This window comes from Periplaneta americana, chromosome 12 (genome assembly GCF_040183065.1).
Source record: "Periplaneta americana isolate PAMFEO1 chromosome 12, P.americana_PAMFEO1_priV1, whole genome shotgun sequence".
NCBI classification, from domain to species: domain Eukaryota; kingdom Metazoa; phylum Arthropoda; class Insecta; order Blattodea; family Blattidae; genus Periplaneta; species Periplaneta americana.
Genome location: NC_091128.1, coordinates 68,518,874 through 68,545,179, shown reverse-complemented (window position 1 = coordinate 68,545,179; position 26,306 = coordinate 68,518,874). Strand labels below are relative to the sequence as shown.

The following is a 26,306-nucleotide window of genomic DNA, read 5'->3' as shown; positions in this document are numbered from 1 at the left end:
TCTTTGCTAAATGATTGACTTGAGTTGATATGAAAGTATGTTACCTATTTTAATTCTCAATGTGACTGTTAATGGGGTCAAATCATACTTTATTGATAGAGATTGGAATAATTGCGACTACGAAGTTTAAGAATTTATATATATATATATATATATACAAACACACACACACACACACACACACATAGTGTGATCCCAAAACACATTAGTCCATTTTTCTGAAAGGACTGGGCTAGTTTTTGTATCTACTGGTCTAGGAACTAAGCGAGTTTTCAAGTGACATGGTGACATGCACAATAACAGGATTAGTGACTTTTGGAAGAAATCACGCTTAAAATAATATAGAGGGCTCAAACATCATCATATATGTATAAATCATAAAAATGGTTAAATGGACTGAGTTTGTTTTAGAGAAAAAAAACACACACATACACACAAAACCTGAAATCTTGAGGGAGAAATAAACAATATTTGAACTTGTCCAAATGTTTCTGAACTCGCGACAAACCAGGAATTTGGGATTTACAGTAAAAACTTCGCGAATTGGGCCAAATTTACGAAAAACGTTCGCGAAATTGAATGTTTCGAGTTTCTTTTTCTTAATTTTTATTTCTAAGTTCTACAGTGTGAGGAGAATGTATTTATTGATGCACATTAACATTAATAATGATGACAATAATAATAATAATAATAATAATAATAATAATAATAATAATAATAATAATAATATATTTTATCTGCCAGTGTTAAAGCTTTTCTTCCACCCAAGCAGAAATTAGAAAAATGTAATTACACAAAATAAGCTCATTTAAATATGCACTCCTACATATATGACTTATATGTCTAAAAATTCAGATAGTAGACCATAGATGATACAAAGGAGGACAGTTTGGCCGGCATCAATCAGGTTTTGGATAGCTCAGATAGAAAGAGCACTCAGTGGACAAAGCTGAGAGGTCCTGGGTTCGATTCCCGGTGCCAGAACGAATTTTTCTCCAATAATAGGTATCTACATGTTGACTACATATAGTCTTGATTATTCAATGAGGATGGTGAGGCCTCATAGATATATATATATATATATATATATATATATATATATATATATATATACCGAGTGTACGCTTAAAATGTTATACTGCAAAGACAACGTGCCTTATCTGCGTACCTTACGGCTGGTATTGGTAAAGGCGGCTGCAAGTACACTAACGACAGATACAAGGAAACCATCCTACCGTGGAAAGTAAACAAAACAACAGACACAATGTCTCATTGCCTCCTTGCCTACTGTTATGCTGAACTGTTTCGAATGGATCCAACCATTCATTGCCCTCTTCGTACACAGTCATTCATAATTTTTGTTGTTATTTACATTGGTGTAAGAACAATTGCAAAGTGCTTTTTAGTTTTTCATGAGGAATGAGAAAACAACATAAAAAATGTAGGTTCCCATTAAAAAAAATTTAATTGACCCTCAAATGACCATCACAACGTCCTCCAAATAAAACACGACAAATGGCATTCACTTTCCCCCATAATATCAAGCAACTTTTATTCAAGACATTTCTTTCTACAATGCTTAGTTTTGGAGATATTGTACAGTATCAACTTAAAAATAAGGACAAAATTCATTTGCAACATTATCATTTATAACGTCAGGATGTTAGCCCTGAATCTACTACTATCGAGTGAAAATCAATTATCGAAAAACATTGACGGAATTGATTTTTTTTTATTATTATTTATTTCGAAATATCTCAGTATGAGGATAATGTATTTATCGATGGTCATTAGAACTCTGAAAACAATTGAGTGAGCTATAAAGTTAATACAGTAGAATCCCTTGTATCTGGCAAATATGGGACAAAGTGTCAAATAACCAAATTTGGCGGTTAAACTATTTTATAGGTTATTTAAAGACACAATTGGTACACTCGTGCAGAGATGCTGCCATCTTGCAACTATTGTTTCCAAACCTACTTAGATCACTAACTGGCTATCTCAGAAAGGGGCCGAGGTCGTGAATTAACTGTTCCGACATTTGTCAAGTGGGTAAGAAAATACATATTCTTCACGTAATAGCCATTTGTGCACCCGAAACAGGCACATAACATAAGCATTTTGTGATATCGTCATCTCAGTATATATACACTGCGCATCTATATAGCATATAACCTGTGCAACAATCACAGGTTCTTGTTCACTTTAAAAATGGCGGCTTCTGGCAATCTAGATGGCTGTTTCTTTGTTTAGCTTGTTCAACAATTGTGTGAACATTGATAATACTTGTAATCTAGTGGTGGTAGATTCAGGTCCCTCATTAAAAAATGTAAATCACTGCTTCAATTTATAATTTACTTACAGACGTTCAACCATATTTTAATTTTTATTTTCCTTATTCAAAAGTGTCATTGTTTGGAATTGTCGGATATCTGGGTACCAGATGAGGGATTCCACTGTAAATTGCATTTTCTCTCTATTTTAATGGTAATTGTAAATAATGTTAACAATATTTTCTGACAACTCTCCTATTTTTGAAGTCAACTATTTTCGCATTTGAAGATACTAATTTTCACATTTCAAGGTACCACTTTCCATACTTTCAAGTCACAAAAAATTCCGATCACTATTTACTGGTGAAAATGAAAAGATTTAACTTGAAAAAAAAAATTAATATTATTCATAACGCAGCCAAAAGAGGTTCCGAATTATGTCACGAAGTTATTCCCAATAAGTTCAGGAAACAGAAAAAAAATGCCACCTTCCAGAATTTTTCCATTTCAGGCTATAATCTATTTAGGCTAGGTGTTAAAGCCTAATAATTTATTAGTAATGAAGTACCATGAGAACAAGTTACCTTACCTCTCGATTTTCATTAGTAATTCCTAATTTTTCACCAATAGTTGGTCTCAAAAATTTTTGTTGAAGATACAACCGCTCACAGGAGGCACAGAATCTGAGGAAGACAAAACAAATTAAAATATTGAAATACAGTTATTACATGCTATCTGTATTTTACTCAATAATAATGTTACTGTGCTGAATGAACACTGTTCAATTTTGTAAAATATTTTGTATAACTAAGCTGAACTGTGCCCGAGCACGAGCTTCTGTTCTTTCAGTTTACAATGTCTAATGTAGTAATAATCTAATGTATTAAATAAATAAATCTAAATTTGAAAGTACACCATAATATTTTATATATCCAAGTCACACCTTAAGAATTATTGTAAAATAATTATGAATTACTAGTAATGTGACATACGTAATGTGTATCAGCAGCCGTGTAGTGGTGGTAGGCACTGCATTTCAGAATGTAGTGCTTATACACATACAGACCCAGAAACAAAATTTGGGTCACCTGAATTTTCCATGCGCAGTATGTTGTAACTGGAACTTGGAAAATTCAGGTGTCACAAATGTTTCTGCGTCTGTACAAATGTGGACGAATTATTAGAATAAACATACAATATAACATTTTTTTTTAAGTTTATCTTTCTATAGTTTTGTAAATTAGCACATCATGTTCACAACACTGATCCTATTACTATTTCAATATATTGTGACAGAGAAGGCTCCTATCACTGATAATGACGTATTCAAACAAGATGGTGCTTCATATACAGAGTGTTTAAAAAATACGAGGCATAATTTCAGGTATGTATTTCCCACATGTAGACAATCAAAATAGTTCATTACAACATGTGTCTGGAAATGCTTCATTTCCGAGTTATGGCCTTCACAACATTGAAATTCACCGGAACGTTTTTCTTTCCGCAGGTCGTTGTCATTATAGAAGATGTTCAAAATGTCCACCTCCTGCTTGAATACAGACCTCACATCGATGTCTCATTGACCTGCGAACACGATCCCAAACTCCAGGAGTATTGCGTATGTCCTCAGAACATGCCACAATTCGATTCCGAAGGGATTCCAAATCAGGCACCGGACACGAATAAACCAATGATTTTAAATGGCCCCACAAGTAGAAATCGAGAGGGTTCAGATCAGGTGAGCGTGGAGGCCAAGCAATTGGGCCACCTCTACCTATCCATCGATCAGGAAACCTTCGATCCAAGTACCGGCGAGCCGTACGACTGAAGTGTGCAGGAGCGCCATCATGCAAGAAGTGAATGTGTTGACGATTGATCAGTGGAGTGTCTTCTAAAACATGAGGTATGGTGTTTTCCAGGAAGTTTGTGTACGCCTGCCCCGTAAGTCTGTTTACAAGTACATGGGGTCCAACTAATCGATCACCAATGATACCGGCCCACATGTTGAGGGAGAACCGCACCTGGTGATGAGATGGAACAGTTGCACGTGGGTTTTCATACGCCCATACATGCTGATTGTGGAAATTTGTTATGCCATCTCGTGTGAACTGTGCTTCATCTGTAAATTTAATAATACTAAGACAGGAAAGTTCGGATTTACACCACACTGCTGCAAGAACCACTGACAGAACCTAACTCGTGCAGGGTAATCTGCTGGTGACAGGGCCTGTACACGTTGCAAATGATAAGGATACAATTGATATTCTTTCAACAGTCTCCAGACAGTCATATGAGGAACATTGACTTGCAACGCTATCCTTCGTGTGCTGATAGAAGGAGTCATGTTCACAGCCTCCAGAATCTCATCCTGTACTTCTGGAGTTGTAGATCTTGGTCATCCCCTTCCCAAACCAGGAGAGTTAAATTTTCCATACTCGCACAGACGGTAATGGACATGTACAAATGTCTTCCGATCTGGACATTGTCGCTGTGGGTACCTCTCCTGGTACAAACAACGAGCCAGCGCAGCATTGCCATCCGCCTTACCGTACATGAAGTGTATCTCTGCCAGCTCTTGATTTGAATACATGTCGCACAGTCTAACGCCTACACAACACTGAATGTAACCTTCGCCTCGGAATGAACTGTCAGAGTGCCCTCTTAATGTCTCCTTTGACGGCAACGACCTGCGGAAAGAAAAACGTTCCGGTGAATTTCAATGTTGTGAAGGCCATAACTCGGAAATAAAGCATTTCCGGACACATGTTGTAATGAACTATTTTGATTGTCTACATATGGGAAATACATACCTGAAATTATGCCCCGTATTTTTTAAACACCCTGTAGAAAAGATAGTTTCGAAATTTCTTCAGGATTTCCACACCAAAACAATATTAATTGGCCAGGAAAGAGACCTGATAATCTCTCGTCTTTTGTTAAGAAGGAATTCAAAAAATTAAACATTACCACTAAAGGTTGGTGTCACATAAATATTATACAAAGCATGCCAAGAAAGCTTGAAATACTCATGATCACCAAGGAAAATGGAATGCATCCAAAATATTAATATGAATAAATGTTATCACAGATCATGCATTATGTAACTGTATCCCGTTTTAAAACAAATAAAGATGTATGCAAATACGTAATTATATTTAGTCTAATAATTTGTCCACGTCCGTACTGCCATCTTCTATCAATAACATGTAATTAAGTCTACATGATTGTGATTAAAGAGTGTTCCAATAGTAGTAGCCAAGTTTTTGTCAGTATTTGAAAAGCATGCAAGAGCTCATATAAATCTTGTAAATCTAAATACAACGTAAGTCCCAAGGTTTTTTTTAAGCTAACATTGTTCACACAAGCATATTTGTAGCCAAATCGCTTGTTACTCATATTTAATTTATGAACAGTAATATCTAAGTGGCACTACTTATATGTAAAATGTACAGCAGCATTACATAACCACTGGTCCACAGAAGTACAAAATCTACTGTATAAAAAATCCACACAAAACTATAAGAAAGAAATACACCAGCAACAAGAAGTACGAACCTGTATCTTAACTCGTCTTTAAGACAAGGTGGGTCAGTAGCCAAGTCTTCAAATCGGGCATGTATCCAGTCATATCTGAAAAGAGGAGGTAAATCTGGAATTCAGATATTTATAACTGGAGGATAATAATTATCTATATCCCCTTTCAGAGTCTGTTGTACAGGACTGTCAAATTTTAATAATAGGCTCTAATCCTCTGATCTTCGAAAGGAAGCCTTTAATAAGTACACTAATGTAACAGGAACTCTTCTGAAAGAAATTCAGCAAATTACCAAATTGTATAATTTGCACAATTACATTCAATTACAACAGTTAGCAGTAACACTGGAATGAAATGGAACTGCCTATTCAGGCCTACTATCCAAGAAAAATAGTGAAATAACCCAGTAACAAACTATATTTTACGAACTTTAATAGAACTAAGGATCAAAGCTAAATAAATACACAAAAGAGGTGTGTTAAAAAAATATCGAACTTTTGGTCGACAAAAATACATTTATTCATACACAATATATTTACTCTAATCTTCTTCAAAGTAATCCTCTTGGTAATGCACAAACTTCTCTCAAAGTGTCCTGCCAATGTTGGAAGCACTTCTGGTACACATCTTTTGGAATGATGTTCAGCTGGGCCATTGTGTTCCACATAATGTCTTCTCTTGATTCAAATCGGATCTCTTTCAGCAGAATTTTCAACTTGGGGAATAACCAAAAATCACACAGAGCCATGTCGGGGGAGTAGGGAGGCTGATGAACCACAGAAATGTTGTATTTGGTCAAGGAAATCTGAATCAGATGTGAAGAATGGGCGAGTGCATTATCATGATGGAGTTACCAAGTTGTTACTGCTCACAGGTCAGGTCAAAATTGAATGTACCAATCCAATGCTTACCTCCACCTTGTTCGCAAGTTCTCGGACTGTAATACGACGATTCTGCATGACCAAAGTCCACACTTGGTCAATGAAATTGTCTTTTGCCTTGTTGAGGGCCTACTGGGATGCAGTTTGCTGTCCACTGATGTGCGGCATCTTTGAAGTGGTTGTATCATTCCTTTATCCGTGAGATGCTCATGGCATTGTTCCTGATAGCCTGTTGGATCTTGTGAATAGTATCCACTTGGGTATCGCCAAGCTTTTGCCAAATTTGATGCAAAGGTCGTTTCGTCAATTGACAATCCGACAGGTGCTCACTACACTTCCACATTCATAGACCGACTGCCAGTGACTGAAGCTTTCTGCAGGCGGGAAAATTCACGTCTGTGCATGAATGTTACCTACACAACTCCATCGAAGGATGCCTCCCATGCTTCATTTGTTTTCGCGGGAAAAATTAAGGTTCGATATTTTTTGAACACACCTCGTATTCATGAGAAATACAAGAGAAGACTAAAGATATAAGAAACTAGTGATGTTTATATGATATTCATGTTATTCATTGCAAAAGTACATAATTAAAAAAAAATTATTCATATAATATCGATTATGAAGCACTCTATGGAAAATACATTTTGGAAATCTCAATGTACACAATGTCACTGTAACTGTAGTGTGTAAGTATAGAACACTGCTAATATCTCTGAAAGTGTATGGCTAAGAAAAACTGAAACAAAAGATGAAAATATTCTTTTTCACCATTGGTAAATTATCTTAAAAACTCGCATATTCCAGTTGAAAATTATGTATGTTTGCCCATTTGCCCTACATATTACTGTCAAAAATTGAGGTGCATCCATTATGTGATGGCATCTATTATGTGAGTAAATTATATATATATATATAGTAGAACCCCGATTTAGGCTTTAGCCAACCTCCATTTAACGTTTTCTGCATTTAATGTTGAAATTTCATAGTCCCAATAATTATTACATATGATTAATGTATTTTCATATTCGATTTAATTTTACTTGTTTGCATTGTTTTTAAGTGATTTTTCAAAATCTAAACTAATACAAAAATAAATGCATTTTGATTCAACACATAAAATACAAATTTTTTTAAGAATCAATGACTTAGCAACGCTGCTGCCTCATCTCCATATAACTCCCCCTCCCTCATCACATGTACATGAAGCTGCATTCCTATTCGTCCGCTAATTCCCCTTGCGAGAACCAATCACAAGCAGAATAACACATACACAGCAGAACAGAACACAAGCAGTCTGCTAATTCCCGCCCTTTGCGAGAACCAATCACAAGTAGAATAATACACAGCAGAACAGAACACAGTCTGCTAATTCCCGCTCTTTGCGAAAACCAATGACATTCAATGACAGATGTAGCAGCCATCCATGACAATTGCTTCTTGTCTTTGTTGTGCTCATTGAGGAGTGTGGTGTCACCATTGAAGAGATGGAATTTTCACCGTTATTGTACATATCACTAGAAAACAATGGCAATGAAGAGGAAAACGCTTTCTCGCAGAAAAAGTGAATTTAATTCGCAAAATGGAAAAAAATCGGATAAACTCCAGAACATGGATTGCACCCTTTCCCTCTTACTTCAAAATTCCAACCTTGTGCACACAAAATAAATTATTGGCACTGAGAAGTGCCTTTTCGTAAATATAATGATGCGCATTCAACAAGCGCAGACAAATCTGCTCTTTTTAGTATTTTAAGACATAATTTGGTAGGTGCAATCCATGTTCTAAAATTTTCCCAAAAAATCAAAATGCTAAGATATCTGAGATGTCAAGATGAAGACTTATTGCCATCCAGCTTCCCCCTATGTTTTCCATTTATTGTACAGTGTTGTCCATAATTTACTTATTGCAGATTTTTGCACATACATTGCATTTTTGCAAAAGTATTCAAACATTTTTAAACAAAAATAGCATTTTAACCCCTATTTAGCATAAACTCCCATTTAAGACTAATTATTCCGTATCCCCAGAAAAATGTTAAATAGAGGTTCTACTGTATGATGCCTTTCAAATGAGCGTCAATTTCTGACAATTACGAGGTTCATTACATAAACAATGCACAGGTTGGTAGAACTGTGAAGTGGCTCTATTTCTAGTGCTCATTACCTAAACACAGAGTATGCTATGAATGAAACGAACACACGTGCTTCTTCCTTAATCCTTCAACTGCAACTGATGTAATTTTCATTGGTGTTGAGTCATCCACTTCACAGTTCTGCCAACCTGTGTATTATTTATGAAATGACCCTCGTATGTGTTTCTGATTATCCTTATTTTTCGTTTATCCATGAGTTTTTAGGTTTCTATTAACCCAGATAACCGTAAGTTTGCTGTGTTTACATGTTCAAAAGAAATGTATGTTAATATATTTATGCATATGAAAAACAAAGATGTTGCAACATTGAACACCAGGTGTAATTACAGAACTTACTGTTTCTGAAAGAAGAACTCTTTGCCATCATCCTTTGGAACAACTTCAGAAGGTAATTCCAAGCCTCCAAGTTGCGACCAGTTGCTGGGTATAACTTTCTGAGTAACTGTAGCCTTCCTCACGACTGCTGATAATTCAAAATCTTCACACTGATCCACTACGAAAAGTTCATCTGGATCGGAAGTCTCTCCAAGAACTGTGTCACAACCCCGACTGTATAAATAACAGCAGTTTCAGATAATGTGTGCAACTTTTAGACCATAAATACATGACAATTCAGTAGAATCCCTCTTAACCGGCACCAAAAGGACCAGACTAGTTCCAGATATGAGATTTGCAGGATAATTAAATAAATACCGTTATATACAAAAAAAATGTTCCTATTTCATGGTGCTAAATGTTAAAATTACATCCATGTGAAGCTTATTTCTCTATCACTTATTCATAACTGAATAAACATAAAAACTGTGTGGATTTTCCTTATTAAAACACATCACACAATACAAATAATACAAACACATCACACAACACAAATAATAGCTACATTAATTTTAGGTTCGAATATTCACTGAAAACGAAAGTCTGTCCGAACTTCCTAATGCGGCAAAACTTGACACCCCAGACTGTGGCAATGTGGCAGATTTAAACTTTCTTTTTTGGCCCAGTCAAAAGTGCCGTTGTTTTGGTATTGGCGGTTACTTGGGTACTAGTTACGAGAGATTTTACTGTACTTCATTGACCATTATCTTGTTTCGTGTTTGTTGTTGAAACAATTGGAGCTTGGTGCATAGCAGCCAAAGAGTTATCTGTGGACATTAGTAGAAAACTTATGCATGTCACAGGGGAACCTCAGTCTGCAGATTTCTTTCGACAGCACATTTCTATTGCCATTCAAAGGGGGAATGCCACCAGTGTCATGGGCACTTTCCTGGCAATTTAGCAGAGTATGAGTTGCAGATTAATTCATAATTTTATTATAGCTTGTCTTTGTTCCTTTTCTTGTATATTAATACTTTTTAGATATATACATCTTGATTACACAACTTTTAACACTGTATCACTTCGGAATCACTGAATTCTGAGGATGACCCATAAAAGGTCGAAACATGTAAACCAGGTACGATAGAATTTAACACAAGAAAGTCATATAATACATATTCCGAAATTTTTAGATATTTCATGTACCAACACTGTAAACTAATATGTATGATTTATAACATGTCATAAGGCATAACATTCATAACTGTTACCGATATATTAAGCGTAGACATGTAAATGAAAATTTTCAGAAATAGTTATGATTACCATGTGTCAAAGTGAAGAGAAGCGACTAGAAGCATTTGAAATGTGGATATGAAGAAGGATGGTGCGTGTGAAGTGAACAGACAGAATAAGAAACGAAGCTATGTTGGAAAGAGAGGGTGATGAAAAAAAGATGCTGAAACTGATCAGAAAGAGGAAAAGGAATTGGCTGGGTCACTGGCTCAGAAGAAACTGCCTACTGAAGGACACACTGGAAGGAATAGTGAATGGGAGAAGAGTTCGAGGAAGAAGATATTAAATAATAAACGACATTAAGATATATGGATCATATGCGGAAACAAAGAGGAATGTAGAAAATAGGAAAGACTGGAGAATGCTGGGTTTGCAATGAAAGATATGCCCTTGGGCAGAACACTATGAATGAATGAATGAATAAGTGAATGAATAGGATGTGTAATGTATGTATCATGAAAGTAACAAAAAATGACAATAGTTATAAGAACAACTTATGCGCATGCATTTTCAGATTCACTCATACCTACAACATATGTTATAATAATAATAATAATAATAATAATAATAATAATAATAATAATAATAATAATAATAATGTTTTATTTTCGCTGGCAGAGTTAAGGCCATAAGGCCTTCTCTTCCACTCAACCAGCCTTAATCAATACAATACATAAATTTAAATTACAAATATTTACACTACACTTAAAAGGTTCTCCAGCAATATTCTTCACTACATATTTATTTAAATTTAGATAAATCTATAAGGTGAAGTAGTAACTTAATTTATGAGCTAATTTAATTTAATGAATTATAATTAACAGTACGCCAGGGAAGTAGTAAGGACTTTTATCACTCTCACGGGGATTGATTTCAGGAACTTAAGATCCCCTGACAGCTATGATAGGCATTACACTATAGAGACTGACTGGACAAAGACGGTTAGAGTAACTTTTCAGAACTCCTAATTTCTCCGCTTTAACACAAAGAGACAGCAATGAAGATTGGAAAAAGGTTTGATTTAATGTTGATAGCATAAAATTCCTCCATTTAGAGTGAACTGCCACTCTCTTTGCAGATGACACTAATGTATTTTATATTGCTGACTCCACTAAAGAACTGTTTGAAAATTGGTTAAGTGCAAATAAACTTACTTCGAATGTGAATAAAACTATAAATATACTAGTTTTACTAAACTGTCTATTAATTTTAATATTCCGAAACAATCAAAGTTTAATGATTCTGTAATACAAAAAGTTGCATCAACCAAATTTTTAGGTTTGGCTGTTGATGAACATTTAACATGGGATTAGCATATACAGAGTAAGTAAAAAGTATGGAACAATGATTGTAACTTTATTTTTAATTTTATGAAGAAACTTTTTATACAAAAGTTGTAGAGTATCAAAGAAGGAATATTTTGAACATGTTTTCAAATACTATGCTTTTCGTTTATAAAGAGTGTGCCAATGAGTCTTTTTTTTATTATTTTTTAATGGCACCAGATACTTATTTTCCCATTTTTGGATTCTTCAGGTCTCAGTAAGTACAAAATCATATTTTTACTACCATTTAATAAGCTATTGTTCTGTAAAAATTACCTCTTTTGATGACAATGTATGTGTACTGAACAAAGGGAAATTTTAATGCTTCAGTACATCAATTTGAGTAGGCTTTGGATTAAACAATTGCATACAAAAGCTAATAGAAACAAGTGAATGAAGCTAATAAAACAAATGAATAACAATATTAATATTACTTACATTTACAATTTTAAAAAGACACATTGTAGGATATGCATCATTGAAATTTAACTACAATAGTAATAAAATACATGGATTTTAAAGCAAGAAAACCCATTAAAATCCAAATTAGCATTGTTGTGTTGTATCACATGTTGATTTGAGTTCACAAAAAGAGCTCAAAATAGCCTCCGTTTACTGCCAAACAATACATAAATCTGTCTTTGAAATTGTTTAAGGTTCTCAGCAATACTGTTCGACTATATTTCATCCCTAATTCTTCATTTTAAGTCTTTAAGGTCTCATGGTTGCTCCTGGTAGACCCTCCACTTCAAATATCTCCACAAGAAAAAATTTAATGGGTTCAGATCAGAAGATCCTGGCGGCCATTCAATACTTCCTCTTCTGCCTATACAATCATGTTAAATGTTATGTTTTATTTAATGACACTCGCAACTGCAGAGGTTATATGAGCATAGCCGGATGTGCCAGAATTTTGTCCCGCAGGAGTTCTTTTACATGCCAGTAAATCTACTGACATGAGCCTGTCGCATTTAAGCACACTTAAATGCCATCGACCTGGCCCGGGATCGAACCCGCAACCTTGGGCATAGAAGGCCAGCGCTATACCAACTTGCCAACCAGGTCGACTCTGCCTATACCTTTTTCTGGAAATATTTGATTTAAATAATTCACCACCTCCCTTCCATAATATGCAGGGGCACCATCTTGCTGGAATAAGATATGATCTTGAATTCCTTCTCCTTGTCCAGGGAATAAAGTACTATAAGCTGAAATTATTTCATTCTGCAGAATGCTTAAATACAGTTCGGAATTTAAGTTGCCATCAATGAAAAATGGGCCTATAAATGTGTCATAAATTATACCAGCCCACATATTTACTTTTTGTGAACGCTGTGTATGATGTTCTATCATCCAAAGGGGATTCTCTTTAGCCCAGTAATGGCAGTTGTGACGATTTACATTACCATTTAGACAGAAAGTAGCTTCATCGATGAATATGATTTTTTTTTTTTTTTTCACGAGGTTAGGGTTTTGGTTGAGTATGCCATTGAGGGTTTCAGCAAACTGAGTATGTCTATGACGGTTAGGTTAGGTTAGGTCATGGTGGCTATGGGTGGGTTAGGACGACCCTTTGCACGTCGGCCATACTGAGGCCTATTGTGCACCCCGAATTGTATGAAATGAATGAGAATGAGGGTGTACCAGCCCACCAACCACATGTGACCCCCTCACCTGCTCACCCAATGGGGCCTCCTACCCTCCCCCGCTCCAAGTTCATATCAGAAGGTGACCAAGCAGCACAGGATCTATTCCAATGACCCTTCCAAGGTGATGAAGCACCCTTGGAAGTGCTCTTAAGGAATTAATCCTGGCAGAGATATTGTAGAAGGCTGGGAACCCAGGAACGGTTGCAGACAGGACGCCCCCTCCCGTAAGCGGATGAAAATATGCGTCTTGACCTGAATATGTCTATGGAATGAGATGAGGAAGTTGAATGATATGATATGAAATCTAAATTCTTTTTCTACACGGGAGGGGAAGGGAAAATGGACCATGACAATGAAAATTCAAATCCAGCATTTGCCTAAGTAACTGTGGAAAATCACGGAAAAACCACAGTCAGATTAGTCTGTCCGGGAATCGAACCTCGGACTTCCCGAATGCGAGTCCCATGTGATACACATGAGCCAACTCATTTGGTACGTCTATGCAAGTCATTTTCACTAATTTCTTGTAGCAGATGTACCTTGTGGGGGTGCCATTTGACTGCCTTCATTAAGACGCATATGGATTTTCGGCTGACATCGTGGTCAACTGCAAGCTGACAAGTCGATAAATGTGGGTTTTCTCTTATTGTCGATACAATATCAAGACCCTTTTCACCATCTTTAATTTGTTTTGACCTTCCAGACTGAGCCATGCTGAGAAGAAAACATATTTTCTTTTTGTCTTGTAGAATAAGAATGTATATCCTTATTAAACTGAAATATAAAATTGCTGTATATTATTATTATTATTATTATTATTATTATTATTATTATTATTATTATTATTATTAACTTTATACATGAAAATAGCAGCACTTAATTTGATCCATGTAAAGATTAAGTTTTGGTCCTACAAAATATATCTGTTATGGTAACAATGGTTATTAAAGTAGAAAAATTCGCTCTGGCACCGGGGATCGAACCCGGGTCCTTGGTTCTACGTACCAAGTGATCTAGCCACTGAGCTACGCCGAAGTTCAATCCACAGAACCAGATTGAATTATTCTCCTCTAGTGTTTTTCCCTTTGTGGTCTGACTCCATGTTCGACATATATTAAGTCAATTGCCATTATACAAGGAGTGCACTCAATTGAGTGACTTGGTGGCAAGGATTTCACGGTAATATGCACTGTTGAGTGAAGAATCTACTGTTGCATATCATAAAGTCTATGTAAGATTTGCAATGATTAATTATTTTCAGGGAGATATTGGAATGAAATAACCATTGTTATTCAATTGTTTTTATTAACTTTATTCACTTGTTTCTATTAGCTTTTGTCTGCAATTGATGTACTGAAGCATTAAAATTTCCCTTTGATCAGTACACATACATTGTCATCAAAAGAGGTAATTTTTATAAAACAATAGCTTATAAATGGCAAAAAAAAAAAAAAAAATGATTTTGTACGTACTGAGACCTGAAGAATTAAAAAATGGGGAAATAAGTACATGAGGTCATTTTAAAAAACAGACTCACTGGCACACCCTTTATAAACGAAAGGCATAGTATTTGAAAATATGTTCAAAATATTCCTTTTTTGATACCCTACAACTTTTTTTATTGATATTATTTGTTCTGTAGCAACACTAGAAGCATACTATGTATGATATAACTTCTAACGAAATGTGACAAATATGTGTTATTTTATTTCTTGTTAACTGATCCGAGAAACTCATAATTACAGAAAATTGTTTCGAAAGGAATGTTTTTGTAGAGTATTTTGTGGTCTGAAATCGTTATCAGTTGCAAATATTATATTTATAAATGATGCTAATAATATTTTTACTGGATATCAACTCCGAGACAAATATAACAAATTTGCTAACATTAACGCCACCTAGTGTGATCATATGAATACAGTTCCTAGTGACCAAACAGCATAACATACGAACGAAATATTTTGTGAATATCGTTGACAGACAGCTACAAACTTAATTCTTATGATGAAAACATATTCGGTAATTTTCTTTATTCCAGCGTTAAAGGGTTAACATCAATCAAGATCTGAATGGATCTAGCTGCTTGGGGCAGCCAAGCAAAACATATCCAAAAAAATATAAACACGTACCTAGACAAATTGAGCCACTGCATATACAGTAAAATCCCGTTCTAACACTCTCGTTTTTAAGGAATAATCTGTTAAGTCTCAACCAAATTACCATAAGAATAATGTAATTAATTCCCACTTTTAAAGAAACCCGATTTAAGGAAAATCCTGCTTTTAAGGAATACTTTTCAAGTGAATTTTGTGATAATGAAGCACAAAATATCGGCTTGATTTTCAATAATGGATAGTACTGGCATATTCAATAGCACATCTCAATCGATCATTCCGAGTTCTTTTTTTTTTTTTTTTTTTTTTTTTTTTTTTGTTAATTTATGCTGTTTATGCAACACTGACTAAACAGAAGAAATTAATTATCAGACAGGGAGTGAAAATAATTAGGGATGTCGAAGCTAATCCTCAAATAACAATATTGCATACGGTAAAAAAGCATGATTTTCCAACTATTTCATTATGGGGAACGATGAAGAAGAGAGAAGAAATTTTCAATGCCGAGTTTCAGTGTGGTTCAGATTCAAATGAATGGAAAAACACCAACTGAAGAATTTCAAAGGCATGTTGGATCCGATAAGTGTAATAATAAAATTTCAAATATGAATGGATTTATTACCGTCAGAATTACTTATCAATAATCAAACATTAAACCATTATATTATTACATTATGTACCATTTCATGTAATAATATATTGGTTTAATGTTTGATTATTGATAAGTAATTCTGACGGTAATAAATCCATAAATATTTGAAATTTTAACAATTGAAGAGTTAGAAAACATTATAATGAAATTTATTGTAAATACTGTAACAATTGTAGGCCTAATTAAATGATTATAATGTTTTTTTATATTATATAACACACGTTAGTACTAGTTATTTTAGCCTTTACTTCTCATTTCAGGTAAACCTGCATAATGCAAATGCTTACTTCAAACATCTAGAAGTTTTACAAACTTACCAGAACCAGTGGCCATGAACACGCTTTGCTCCGGTTTTGTCTTCAAATAAGTACACAACCCGAGCAATGAAGAGGGCCTTTGTAGGGTCGATGGGCTCCACCATGATGCAGTCTTTCAGACTGATTTTCTCTCCATTAACCATAACAGCACTGAAACAGCAGATAATATCTTTCTTAATTGAATTCATAAATGTCATCTTTATACTTTTTAACATTTTCATGACAAAATTAAACATTAATCAAATAAGTTCCAAATCTATTTACAAATCGAGTGTTAACACATTATGTAAAACACACATATCAAAAAAGGTTTTGCATCACCTCAGTCCCATGAGTTCCTGAATCTTTACATAAAAATGGCTCATGCATGGTTTACGTTTTTGTGCAGATTTAGTGACATCTATGAATAATCTAAGGGGCTATGTTATTGATTCAATATAAACATTCAACCTCAAAGTTCAGGAACTCTTGGGACCGAGGTGATGCAAAACTTTTTTTGATGTATGTAGTTTCCTATATGGCACTTAGAAATGTCATCTTTCAGCAGCACTGGACCACTGAAGGTATAGTGTGCAGGCAGGGCTTCTCATCTAATGTTGCAGAGTCCATGAACTGCTCTGCAAAGTCCATGTCATCTATTAATCCATTTCCAATGAGAAACGTAAATTGATATTTGATAATAGTGACATAACTATGTAAAGAATTGACGATTCAGTTAGTGTAATTTGTAGAGCTGTGAATTTAAATCCGATTAAGATATTAAATTGTATTAATCGATTAATCAAACCAATTAAAATTATAGTCTGGTGAAGGAAACATAATTGTCTTATGAAGTCTGTGTAGCACAAACTCTGTATATCAATTGGTGCGGTAAACTCTTAAGTTATGATTGATAGACTGATGTTCTTATCTTCTTGTTTCACAAAACTAAAACCAATAATACAGTAAGTAAAACTGCACACAAATCCCTCCGTAATAGCTTTCTTCTTTAAAAACGTAACTTATGCTATCATTCACTTTCACAAACTATGGAAAGGATGTGCTGTATATTGTATTTTATTTGCGGACATGTTCTTTGTCATAATAACCACCCAAAGGTAGATGGAAATTTGCAATTGAAAAATCATTAATGATACTAGTCATGGTATTTCGTGGAATTGAATTCTTTTAATTCATCACATGCACATTACATTGACTATTAGTTGTTTATGAAAATGTAAAAGCTCAGCTTTCAGTGCCTCTAGATTATCAGTTCACTTTCAGAGATTGTGCGTGACTGCTGGTTATTCAGAGATCAGTGTACTTAGTGTTAAATAATTTTGTGAATTTTAATTATTACAAATATAGGTCATGAACCCCTGTGTGAAAAACTTGGTAAAGTTTCTCATATAAATTAAATAACTATGAAAAGATGAGACCAAAAAAAGTTTTGTAAGAAATGCAGAAAACCTTTCAGTTACATGGAAGCACAAGTACTCTCCAATATCATCTTAAACATGATCAACTTTTCCAAAGCGCTTCTACATCTACTAACATTGCTACTTCAGTTCATCTTCTTTATCAATGTACAGCACCTCATAATGAACGAAATGATGAAAGATGAGTGGAACAGAGAAAAATTCTCTCTGGCACCAGGATTTGAACCCAGGTTTTCAGCTCTACATGCTGATGCTCTATCCACTAAGCCACACCGGATTCCCATCCCGATGTCGCATCGAATCCTCTCACTTTAAGTTCCACCTCTATATATAATATACCTCATAATGAAGCCTGTATTCTCTGAAATAATGAATAAACTTGTAAAGTGCTGTCAAGGCTCAAGAAAGAGATGCAACTGTAAGTATAAACTGGAAACTTTTTAAAGACTTTTTGCATACATAATACTAGGGAATAACGGTTCTGTTGTAAACAATAAGTATGTCATTTGTATGGAAACTGATGTCCTGAGTTCGAAAATAATTTCATTTTTTATGTATTATGTACTTTTCATTTCCTTTGCATTTGAATTTCTCGAAAGGAAATCTCGGAACAATCTTCTGCAGCATAACAAGGCTTTATCTCTAAACTTCGTTAAAATGCGAAACTAATATGTATATGCTCTTTAACATGATTATGGTAAATTTAAATAAAAATGAATAATTTTAGACTTAATTTATCTTCTCACAAATACATAAATAAAACAGAATGCTAGAAAACAATGTAAAAACTATACAGAAACTTATACCTTTGTTTTTTAAGCAAAGAAAATTCGAAGTTGACACCGTAATAAAACATATTTACAAATGAAGGGTACACGGGAATAACGAACAAGGTCCATTCAGAATAATTTTGAGATAAATGAAATTTAAAGTTTGAGGACTTGAAACATATAGTTTATTGTTAACTTTTTTATCACACAAGAATGTACCATTATGAAGCAAATATGTGACAAAATATTGTTTTGATTTTATGAATTACAACAATGCAAAACTGCAAAAAGTCTACTTTGCTACATTTTATAAACTGGAAGAACGAACAATGTCATAATTTAATTGAATATATGTTGGTAATGGAATCAGGCATAATATTTTCAAACAATGTAGCGCATGTTTACTTTCGTGTAGGGTATTCTTTTTAAAGGTTATAAATATTGTTGATCCATGATAAATATTTTTATCTTTGAGTGTTCATTGTTCCAAACAATTATTGAAAAACAAATCTACAAACTAATCTGATTGCACTGAATTTTCCATTGTGAATGAATAGATTGAACTATAAAATTGTCTCATTCACTGTTATTGACTTCTTGTGACTCATCATTAGTGGAAGGAAGACTGAAATATTCTCTAGCAGTTGGAGAACAAACATTTTTCAAAATTTGTAATTCCTTCTACATTGCCTTTAGCTGTTTACAGTTTACAATGATGAATGGTTTGGTTTCCTCCTAGAATTCGCAATCTCTTGCCTCCAGTCATCGGGTACTTCACACCTTGCTCTCTGATTGACAAGTCCCATGTTTTTGTCACATTCCAGGTACGAGTGGGAAATCTGATCCACTGAGCATCAATCTCTTCTTAGTATGTACTACATAATGACAAAATCTAAATACTGTAAAGTTCCTATTTTGTCCGGAACAAGAATCATAGAAAATACGGAGTTCACTAACGCAGTTTGGTACAATATTCAAACAGTGGTGCCATATCTTAGAGCAAACTTCATCAGAGCCTTTACTTTAAATATTTTGATCATACATGTCTTCCTGTTGACAGCGTATGTATGTTACAAGAATAAAAGGGCAGCTGTCGACGATAATAGCCCTCAATAGTTCAAAAGTTTGGAACTGGTAATTCTTTTGGAAATCCATGCAGATAGCTTCTTTATACTCTTACTTCCTGGATTTTAGACGTGCAGCCCGTTTTACTTCATAAAATTTCTGTCCTTTTCTCTTGTGCAATTCATTCTTTCAAATCAAATTTTGTTTATCCTTCTCAAAATTATCTAATTTACTTGCATCTTTTTCATTGGAAATTTCTGATTTAATGTGTGAAATGTCAGCTAATGTTGTATTTAGTGACAAAAATTACTCTGTATTGCTCGTAAGACATAGAGTTCGCAGGAAATTTTTCTAAGTGTAACTTAAGCAGCTTAGAAATATTCAAGTTCTCTGGAAGATACGACCTTCGGCTATCGTGACGAGATTAGGGGACTTTCTGACCTCTAAGTGATTGAATGTGCTGACAAATTTTAGATAAAATCTCTGCTTTCATTTGGTGAGGCCTGTTTCCATGTTTAACTCTTGTTTCTGTATGGGCTTTTCCAGTAGTAGCCAATGACGTTTTCAAAGTGACTAAACGTCTGTCTGTTATTCCATGTAGTGCAATAAATGCTTTATAGCAAACGGGAACATCAATATTTTGCCCATCTTTGTTTATTCGCATTTTATATCTGTAAGAAAAATTATGAAAATCAGCTTCGGCTTGTGTTTTTCTGGATCTTCTTCTTTGCACAGGAAGTACCGAAATTAGTCCTGAAAGGTGAGCATTTTGAGTGTCATATGATGCTAATTCATTGAAATGTTTAATAAGATCGCTTCTTTCACTTTGGCTTATTTTCTGAAAACACGGAAAACGAGAACATTTACAGTCTTCTCCCATAATGTGACTCAGCACGAATTATTTTATGCATCTGTAACACGTCCTGTAACTTTTCTCTTCCTTGAATTTACAGAACGTGGAATGGGTCCAGATAATTCATTTTCTCTAACGTCAGACATTATAAAAATAAATTGCACTAACCACAAACACTACAATATGTACCATAAAAGTAGCTATAATAAAGGAAATAAACAATATCCTACCACTGACATCTGAACACTGGAATAGTACAGCTGTTTGTATTATGCTCACAAGTAGTTCTAATGAAAATTAATATAATTTATTGTCACGTGGAATAACAGCTAAACATCATACAATCATTTAATAATATTATTATTGCATAATACAGATCGTATTGGCATATGTAAAAATAAACTAACCAGCAATGTGCTATGGCTCTAAGATCAAGTTTGTAACGGCTGTCTGCATTAGTTTCTGTGTTTAAAATGGACATTGTTCGTTCTTTCTTGGGATGGATGTGACATTGTTCATTCTTCCAAAGTATACAGAAACTTCAACGCAGAATACTGAGGACAATTTTCATTCTTACATAAAATCAATGCAGCCACATGAAAGTACTCCCCTTCTACTATCAGATGGCACTATTAACTCAATTTCGATTTTTGATGGACCTTGTTCGTTATTCCCGTGTACCCTTCAAATATAAAACTCTGAAGATATAAAAACCACATATTTACAAATCTATTTGAAGTATACACGGGAAAAACTATGAATATCACAATTCTGTTAAGGGTGATGCCAATAACTAATGTTGTTGTTGTTTTTTAATGCAAGGCGTTTGACAATAATGTCATTTGACCTCTTGCACTCCAATGTTTTTCAAAGATATTATCATGGTCAGTCACTGAAGCACAGATTTTGAGGTGTTCCGAATCCATTCCTTGCCAATATCTAATGTAAAAGATTACTATAAACTTTAGTGTTGTTCTCAATAAAACTTTTAAAAAGGAGTATTACCACCATGGATAAAGTCATCCTTTCCTTCATTTCTAATATGAACAGCAATAAATTTTGCAGTATTATATTGAATTTATTATTATCTCACCCTTGACAGAAACGTGACATTCATTGTTTTTCCCCTATACCCTTCATTTAATAAAATACTTGTATACAAATGTACCTGTAGTATTTTCTCCGTCCATCATCCTTGATGACTTTTCCAACCCACTTTATATCCTGCTTCTCTCGACTGCGAATACCTTTGTGTTTACTGGTAAAGGATGTTACTGACTCCACTCTCTCTGACAGCCGCTGATACTCTTCTTCGTCCTCTGGTTCAGAGTCATCTGCCTCCTGGATGGCCATGTTAGGACACCTGACAACAAATGCATGTCACGCAGTTTCTTACAAGTTATTATGTCACAGAGATAAATGTACATAAACATGTAGGCCTATTTTAATTGATTTGATACCTCCCAGTTCCAGCTTCACGAAAATCAAATACCATATATGTATCTGTCGTAGATTTGCAAAAGGGGACATGTTCAAAATAACAAAGTGTTGAGAAATCGCAAAAAAACTATAATTAACTTAAAAAATTAAAATGTTCCATTTTTTTTCTAATTAGATCACTATGGGTACAAACATTCAGGACCCACAATTTCAATGATCCTGGATTTGTACTTTGCTCTAACATTTGGAAATAATATTGGAGTTGTCCCCTTATGTAACTTGATCATGGACTTGTCCTTTATGCAACATTTCTGCATTTTTATTAGTGAAGAGACTTATGATTAAATTCAGAAAATACAGTAGTTATAATGCTTTATTATATTCATTAAATTAAACGTATATTAATAACTTTTTTAAAGAAAAAGATAAGTTTCAGTACAATAATACGTTTGTAACAATAAAAAAATTTGCAAACATACTGTATTATTCTCTCACTGAAATTTTGAAAGTCTGTTTGATTACAAAAGAAAAGGGAATTAAATGACTCTTTATTATACAGAAAGTATGGAAAACTGAACATATTGAAAATGAAACAATTAGGTACCATAAGACAATAATAAAACATACAATACTAAAGAAACTGGCTTTAAACAAAACTGCTAGTATCTTCTTCATTAATTTCATCAAAATCAGAATCTGGATTATCTATTGCATTGTTTTGTGAGCCTTCCACCACTACTTTATAATAGCCTATCAGAGATTAGGCAGTATGGCCCAGTTTTCACTAAAATATGCAGTTAGTAAATCTGCAACATCTTTAATTTTGGCACCTTTGACAGCTACCACAGTATCAATTTTAGTTTGCCTAAGTGACAGGCCATGCTTCAACAAGGATTTGGCAACACCAGACTCTGTGCAATAATTTACTTCTCTTTGGATGAGTACAACACCACCTTTTCTAGTCAGTTTCAACCTCTAACAGAGAGCAAATTGAAAATTATATGAAGCTGGAGATTTCATAACTGATTTGACAGTTGTTATCCAGTCATACACGGGACACTTTCCTTCAGACAAGACTCTAACAACAGTGCCTTCAGTTCTGTACATTTCCAAGTACTCCTCTGGAACAACAATAGTGGACATACTCCTAATCTTCTTCTTCAGCCGACTAAAAACCGTATCAGGTGCCAAATAGGAATGCCCAACTATTGGGTACAAACATTCAACTACTTTAATACTTGCAGCAGCATTGGTGGTAAGCCATTTGCTCAAATTTCTAAAACAATTTGGTTTTTGTTTTGGTCACCACAGCCATCACAGAATAGCTTAATTTTCTGCATATTGGACAAGTCTATGCTGTTTAAGACATGAAATAAGCATGAAGCTACTTCGTTTGAGCCCTTCTTATGTTCACTTTCAAGCCAAGTATAGATAAATGTGTTTGCAGAAGTTTGTGCATCGTTTGAAGAGCCAAGGCAGATTGTGAAGTTATAAATGTATAACTGATGAGAATAATATCCCTACTGATTTGGAACTTTCGGTAAAGCTTGATTTTTGTGACAGCCATAAGACAGAATGAGAACACCATCACTGGATTTCATTCGCTTGTAACATTGTTTAGCCTTCAGGTTTTGTACCTTTAGCTGAGAAGATAACTGTAATCCTTCACTTTGCCCTCTTGTGTTGCGAATTCTTTCCTGCATCTGTATACATGTTGAGCAACAATTTGTTGCCAGAGTTGCAAAACCTATGTTAAATTCTGTATCAAAAATATTTCTGAAACAGTTATATTTAACTTTTTGTTCTAGGGTTTCTCGATTGTACATACCACACAAGATCTTTACATTCAATTCACTAGGCAGATACTGCTTTATTGTGCTTTTAGCGCGACTGTAATGAGGCTGTACTGATTTTGCAGCCTGACTTATCAATGGGTATAGACTAACATAAGGACTTTTCTGCAACCTGTACATAATGTAGTGCTTGTTCCTTTCTGCATCCTTATGTACACAGGACTAGTCCTGTTTTGCAAACGAGTGGTCAATTGAAACATTTTGTTAGCAGTGGAACTGCTACCTTCTGCAACTTTACAACTTCATAAAAAAAAAACCAACTAAAGTGAGATTCAGAATTATAAACAGGGAATCATTAAATAATTTTGAAATAAATCTTAAAAATGAAACATGGGAATCAGTATATAGTCAAAGTGATGTGAACAGTAAATTCAACGAGTTTCATAATACATTTCTAAATATTTTTGAATCCACTTTTCCTGTAAAGTATAAAAATGAAACAATATGTAACAACAGATGGATTACACATGCAAAACAAAGAGATCATTATACATACAGAGCAGAAATAGTAATGATACAAACTTAAAACAACACTATAAAAATTACTCAAAAATATTAAACAAAGTAATCCAAAAGCTAAAGAATTATACTACCGTGTAATACAACAATACAAAACTCTGATAATAAAATCAAAACAACTAGGAACATAATTAAAAAGGAAAGTGGACGATCAAAAAGTAAAGTAACAAACTATACCCTTATATCTAACAATACAAAAGCATCAGACCCAAATGAAATTGTAAATATATGTAACAAATATTTTCTTACAATAACTGATAACCTCAACATCCCCCAAAATAATGTTACTAACAGCTTAGATTCTTTAACACAATATTTTCCGACAAAATTCCCAAATATTCAAATATTTCCAACAAACAAAAAAGAAATAACTGCAATTATTAAAAACCTAAAGTCAAAAAACTCCTCAGGGTATGATGAAATAACAAGAAAAATATTAAAAGCGAGTTCACATATTATAGCTGGGCCATTAAGTTATTTATGTAATTATTCAATGTTCAATGGTATATTCCCCGAGAGATTAAAATATTCAGGGGTTATTCCTATCTTCAAAAAAGGAGAAACAACATCTCCAGAAAATTACAGGCTCATATCACTTCTACAGTCTTCTCCAAAATCTTTGAAAAAGTAATATATAAAAGATTATATCATCATCTAGAAAGATACAACATTTTAGTCCCAGAACAATTTGGATTTAGGAAAAATAAAGGCACGGAAAATGCAACATTTAGTTTAACTGACAAAATTCTGGAGGGATTTTCTGTGATTTGTCCAAAGCCTTTGACTGTATAAATCATAGATAGATTAGATTATTATGGAATTAAAGGTGTTGTACACCAATGGTTTTACTCATATCTCATAGATAGGAAACAGAAAGTCGAAATCAATACAACTATGAAATCTGCCTCGGCATGGGGAACTATTAATAATGGAATTCCGCAAGGATCAATATTAGGTCCCCTACTTTTTCTAGTGTTCATAAATGATCTTGCTCCCCTAATAAAAGATGTAGGTCACCCCATATTATTTGCAGATGACACAAGTATAGTAATTACAGCCAATAACTCCAACACATTCCAATCTTCAACAGAGGAAATTCTCTTCAAAATATGTGACTGGTTCTCAGTTAATAAATTAGTATTAAATTGTAGCAAAACTAACATAATTAAATTTAAATCCTGTCCAAGTTCAACCTCGCAAATTTCTAGCGCAATTATTAACAATAGATCCCTATTAGAAACAACAACAACCAAATTTCTTGGCTTAAAAATCGATAATGTGTTAAATTGGAAAAATCATATTAAAGAAATTACCCCCAAATTAAATTCAGCATGTTTTGCTATTAGATCTATGCAAAGGATAGTAAATATCAATACCTTAAAAACAATATACTTTGCATACTTTCACTTGGTAATGAGTTTTGGAATAATATTCTAGGGAAATTCCACACATAGTAACAGTATATTCCTATTACAAAAAAGAGTAATTAGAATAATAGTAGGTGCCAAATCTAGGAAATCTTGAAGAACTATTTTCAAAAACTACAAATAATGCCCATGGCTTGTCAGTATATCTTTTCATTAATAATCTTCCTCTTATGTAATCGTGAAAACTTTGTAACTAATTCAACAGTTCATAGCGTAAATACACGTCAAAAAAATGACTTTCATACTCCATCGGCAAGTCTATCATGCTATCAAAAAGGAGTGCGTTATATGGCAGTAAAAATTTTTAATAGCCTCCCTATCGATATAAAAAATGAAACTCAAAACATAAGATTATTTAGGGCCAAATTAAAGAAGTATCTAATTTCTCACGCCTTCTATTCTGTAGGTGAATTCATGACATTCAATAACACTTCATGAAATTGATACTA

General features: G+C 34.0%; 1 protein-coding gene across 2 annotated transcripts in view; it reads right to left on the bottom strand.

Annotated features, from left to right (window-relative positions):
• LOC138710531 (DNA (cytosine-5)-methyltransferase 1-like) overlaps nt 1-26,306 on the bottom strand; it is a 105,080-nt gene that overhangs the window by 44,931 nt on the left and 33,843 nt on the right. For both annotated transcript variants that reach the window (XM_069841496.1, XM_069841497.1), the window contains exons 11-15: nt 21,787-21,981; nt 16,513-16,662; nt 9,181-9,393; nt 5,829-5,903; nt 2,863-2,956 (exon numbers count right to left, since the gene is read on the bottom strand). In XM_069841496.1, the coding sequence (XP_069697597.1) occupies nt 2,863-2,956; nt 5,829-5,903; nt 9,181-9,393; nt 16,513-16,662; nt 21,787-21,981 (727 nt within the window). The remainder of the gene's footprint in view (nt 1-2,862; nt 2,957-5,828; nt 5,904-9,180; nt 9,394-16,512; nt 16,663-21,786; nt 21,982-26,306) is intronic.